The 4,960-nt window shown below is 51.2% G+C and overlaps 1 protein-coding gene across 1 annotated transcript in view; it reads left to right on the top strand.

Moving 5' to 3' along the window:
- Positions 1-1,565, top strand: part of LOC118358797 (potassium/sodium hyperpolarization-activated cyclic nucleotide-gated channel 2-like) — a 52,918-nt gene extending 51,353 nt beyond the window's left edge. The window contains exons 8-9 of the mRNA XM_052481117.1: positions 1-1,243; positions 1,380-1,565. The exon at positions 1-1,243 is cut by the window's left edge and continues 178 nt beyond it. Coding sequence (XP_052337077.1) covers positions 1-1,243; positions 1,380-1,565 — 1,429 coding nt within the window. The remainder of the gene's footprint in view (positions 1,244-1,379) is intronic.
- The last annotated feature ends 3,395 nt before the right edge of the window (positions 1,566-4,960 follow it).

The raw sequence follows: 4,960 nt of genomic DNA, 5'->3' as shown, positions 1-4,960 counted from the left end.
CCTGGTCCAGGGCCCCCTCCAGGCCGCTGCAGCCACCACATCCCTGGCTTTGGCCTTCTCCCACTCCCAGCTCCAAGCCCAGCTCCCTCCCATCCTCTTCCACCATCCGCTCCCCGTCTCCCGGTCGTTCAAGGATCCAGGAGGCCACCGTTTAGAAAGGGGCGTGTTTGTGGGCGTGTCTGCAGCTGGAGGTATGGGCGTTCCTGGCTGTGGCTCCGGGGCTGCATCTCCGGCCGGTTCTGTGAAGTTCCGTTCTGGAGTGGACACTCCGATATTAGCTTCGTTTCGGGCGCAACATCTAGTCTCCACCTCCTCCTCCTCCATGTCTCCTCTGTCACCTATGACCTCCATGTACCAGCCCACCACCACCACCAACTTCCAGGCTCAGCCCAGCGGAGGCTCTCCCTTCCTCTTGGGCCAGGCCTCAATCCAGGGGTATCCGTCCTCCTCCTCCTACGCGGCCCAGCTCCACCACCACCACCACCCCTACAGCCCACCAAGTTCCCAACAGCAGGGGGCATCAGGAAGACCCACCATGGACTTGGGAAGGTTCTCAGCCCCCTCTGGTTCCACCCTAAGCCCTCTCATCTGTAGCTCTGTCAGCCCCATCCTGAGCCAGCTACAGCAACACGACTCCTCTTCCTCTCACGCTACCAGCTCTCAGCAGGTCCAGAGGGGGATGGGCTCTGGTGAACATCAGGAGAGAGCATACTCCCACTTTTCCTACGCCAGCACCAGCCCTAGCTACACCACCCAAAACCACAGCTCCAGTGGGTTTCTATCAATACCTATCCCACAACAGGCCAGCTTTGGAGGTGGTGGAGCCTCATCCTCCCTGGTGCATCACAGTCTGGCGGGTCTGCAGTCCAGCCTCCATCCCACCCTCCACTCTGGCCTCCATCCTGGTCTCCACGCCGGCCTCCTCCCTCAGGTTCTCCCGGTGGACTCTGCCCATTCATCCCCCTCTGCCCTCGCCTCGCTGGCCCAGTACGGATCAGGGGATGGCTCCCCGTCCTGCACCCCACCGGTGGCACCCAGCCCCACCATCCAGAGCCCACTGACAGGAAGGACGGTGCTTCACCATCATCACCACAGCCAACTCAGCCATCTCAGCCAGCTCCACAGCCAACCCTCCAGCGCCATGGGCTCTCACAGTTCCCTCACCCCACAGACGTCATGCCCCGTTAGGGTAGATGAAAGGGGGCAGAGGGCAGAGTCCTTAGTGGATCTCTTCACCCAGGATGTCAGGACTATCTCTACTGTTTCCACCTCTGGTTCAGTCAGCTACCTGCCCCAAGAAGGGTCTCTATCCAGACCGTCTCTCTCCATACCTTCAGGGGGGTCTGGTTCTTCTCACTTCTCCTCTCCTCCCATGACAGAGGGTAGCAGTAATAAACTCCCACGTCACACCTCTGAGTCACTACACTCCCTCGGGATCTGAACTTCCAACTCCTGTGAACCAAGGAGCACCGACCTCTTCACATCCCAACCCCAGTCATCCTGCTACCCCGGCCAAGACATCCGAGGCAGAGTACAGACTCCCCGAACTCCCCTCCAACCTGTGAGGTTGAAACACACCCTCCTGCGATGTCTAAACTATGGGGAAATTGTCTTCGGTATTGGCATTGTGTTTTTTAATCGCTAGTGTCGTTTTTTTTTTATTCAAGGAGGGTGTGAATGAGTGCATATCCATATTGGAGGAAAAAAAATTAGGACAGAGATGTATTTTTAATGCCGAGTGAATGACCTAACGTAGAAGGACAGAGTTCCCAGCGGGCGAAACCAGTTCTGGTTGTAAACGAGTGGTAATGACGTCATTTCAGCCATCTTTGCCCGCTGGGTTAAGTATTTTTCTACAGTACACTGTTACTACTGTACAATGTTGAATGTGGAGATACTGTACCAATGTGGATTGTTTGATAATGTTAAACTACAAGAAAGTGTACTGATCAATTTCCAATAATGTACCATATGTATTGTAGCCTATATCCTCACATTGTAATTTTGTGTTCAGGTATTTGTTTAAAAGCTGTTGTTCAGACATACACTATATATATAAAAGTATGTGGACACCCCTTCAAATTTGTGAATTTGGATATTTCAACCACACCTGTTGCGGACAGGTGTATAAAATCGAGCACACCGCCATGCAATCTCCATAGACAAACATTGCCAGTAGAATAGCCCGTACTGAAGAGCTCAGTGACATTCAACATGCCATCGTCATAGGATGCCATTTTTCCAACAAGTCAGTCAAATTTCTGCCCTGCTAGAGCTGCCCCAGTCAACTGTAAGTGCTGTTATTGTGAACTGGAAACGTCTAGGAGCAACAACGGCTCAGCCGCGAAGTGGTAGACCACACAAGCTCACAGAACGGCACCGCCGAGTGCTGAAGCACGTAGTAAAAAAATGATCTGTCCTGGGTTGCAACACTCACTACCGAGTTCCAAACTGCCTCTGGAAGAAAAGTCAGCATAAGAAGTGTTTGTCGGTAGCTTCATGAAATGGGTTTCCATGGCCGAGCAGCCGCACACAAGCTTAAGATCACCATGCGCAATGCCAAGCGTGGTCCGACAGACAAATCTGGGTCTGGCGTATGCCAGGAGAACGCTACCTGCCCGAATGCATAGTGCTAACTGTAAAGTTTGGTGGAGGAGGGATAATGGTCTGGGGCTGTTTTTCATTGTTGGGGCTAGGCCCTTTAGTTCCAGTGAAGGGAAATCTTAATGTTACAGCATACAGGGACATTCTAGATGATTCTGTGCTTCCAACTTTGTGGCAACAATTTGGGGAAGGTCCTTTCCTGTTTCAGCATGACAATACCCCCAGGCACAAAGTGAGGTCCATACAGAAATGGTTTGTCGAGATCGGTGTGAAAAAACTGGCCTGCACAGAGCCCTGACCTCAAGCCCATCGAACACCTTTGGAATGAATTGGAACGCAGCCAGGTCTAATCGTCCAACATCAGTACCTGACCTCACTAATGCTCTTGTGGCTGAATGGAAGCAAGTCCCCGCAGCAATGTTCCCACATCTAGTGGAAAGCCCTCCCAGAAGAGTGGAGGCTGTTATAGCAGCAATGTTCCCACATCTAGTGGAAAGCCCTCCCAGAAGAGTGGAGGCTGTTATAGCAGCAATGTTCCCACATCTAGTGGAAAGCCTTCCCAGAAGAGTGGAGGCTGTTATAGCAGCAATGTTCCCACATCTAGTGGAAAGCCCTCCCAGAAGAGTGGAGGCTGTTATAGCAGCAATGTTCCCACATCTAGTGGAAAGCCCTCCCAGAAGAGTGGGGGCTGTTATAGCAGCAATGTTCCAACATCTAGTGGAAAGCCCTCCCAGAAGAGTGGAGGCTGTTATAGCAGCAATGTTCCCACATCTAGTGGAAAGCCTTCCCAGAAGAGTGGAGGCTGTTATAGCAGCAATGTTCCCACATCTAGTGGAAAGCCTTCCCAGAAGAGTGGAGGCTGTTATAGCAGCAATGTTCCCACATCTAGTGGAAAGCCTTCCCAGAAGAGTGGAGGCTGTTATAGCAGCAATGTTCCCACATCTAGTGGAAAGCCTTCCCAGAAGAGTGGGGGCTGTTATAGCAGCAATGTTCCCACATCTAGTGGAAAGCCCTCCCAGAAGAGTGGAGGCTGTTATAGCAGCAATGTTCCCACATCTAGTGGAAAGCCCTCCCAGAAGAGTGGAGGCTGTTATAGCAGCAATGTTCCCACATCTAGTGGAAAGCCCTCCCAGAAGAGTGGAGGCTGTTATAGCAGCAATGTTCCAACATCTAGTGGAAAGCCCTCCCAGAAGAGTGGGGGCTGTTATAGCAGCAATGTTCCAACATCTAGTGGAAAGCCTTCCCAGAAGAGTGGGGGCTGTTATAGCAGCAATGTTCCAACATCTAGTGGAAAGCCCTCCCAGAAGAGTGGGGGCTGTTATAGCAGCAATGTTCCCACATCTAGTGGAAAGCCCTCCCAGAAGAGTGGAGGCTGTTATAGCAGCAATGTTCCCACATCTAGTGGAAAGCCTTCCCAGAAGAGTGGAGGCTGTTATAGCAGCAATGTTCCCACATCTAGTGGAAAGCCCTCCCAGAAGAGTGGGGGCTGTTATAGCAGCAATGTTCCCACATCTAGTGGAAAGCCCTCCCAGAAGAGTGGGGGCTGTTATAGCAGCAATGTTCCCACATCTAGTGGAAAGCCCTCCCAGAAGAGTGGGGGCTGTTATAGCAGCAATGTTCCCACATCTAGTGGAAAGCCCTCCCAGAAGAGTGGGGGCTGTTATAGCAGCAATGTTCCCACATCTAGTGGAAAGCCTTCCCAGAAGAGTGGAGGCTGTTATAGCAGCAATGTTCCCACATCTAGTGGAAAGCCCTCCCAGAAGAGTGGAGGCTGTTATAGCAGCAATGTTCCCACATCTAGTGGAAAGCCCTCCCAGAAGAGTGGGGGCTGTTATAGCAGCAATGTTCCCACATCTAGTGGAAAGCCCTCCCAGAAGAGTGGGGGCTGTTATAGCAGCAATGTTCCCACATCTAGTGGAAAGCCCTCCCAGAAGAGTGGGGGCTGTTATAGCAGCAATGTTCCCACATCTAGTGGAAAGCCCTCCCAGAAGAGTGGAGGCTGTTATAGCAGCAATGTTCCCACATCTAGTGGAAAGCCTTCCCAGAAGAGAGGAGGCTGTTATAGCAGCAATGTTCCCACATCTAGTGGAAAGCCTTCCCAGAAGAGTGAAGGCTGTTATAGCAGCAATGTTCCCACATCTAGTGGAAAGCCCTCCCAGAAGAGAGGAGGCTGTTATAGCAGCAAAAAGGGATGGACCAACTCCATATAAATGCCCATGATTTTTGAATGAGATGTTTGACGAGCGGGTGTCCACATACTTTTGATCATGTAGTGTATTCATCTAACATTTTACCCAATAGAGATTATTTTTAAATTCAGAATAACACCAACAATATTTTTCCTTTTTTTAATATA

This window comes from Oncorhynchus keta, chromosome 26 (genome assembly GCF_023373465.1).
Source record: "Oncorhynchus keta strain PuntledgeMale-10-30-2019 chromosome 26, Oket_V2, whole genome shotgun sequence".
Lineage (NCBI taxonomy): Eukaryota > Metazoa > Chordata > Actinopteri > Salmoniformes > Salmonidae > Oncorhynchus > Oncorhynchus keta.
Note: the sequence above shows the minus strand (reverse complement) of the source record. Positions and strands in the feature narration are given on the sequence as shown.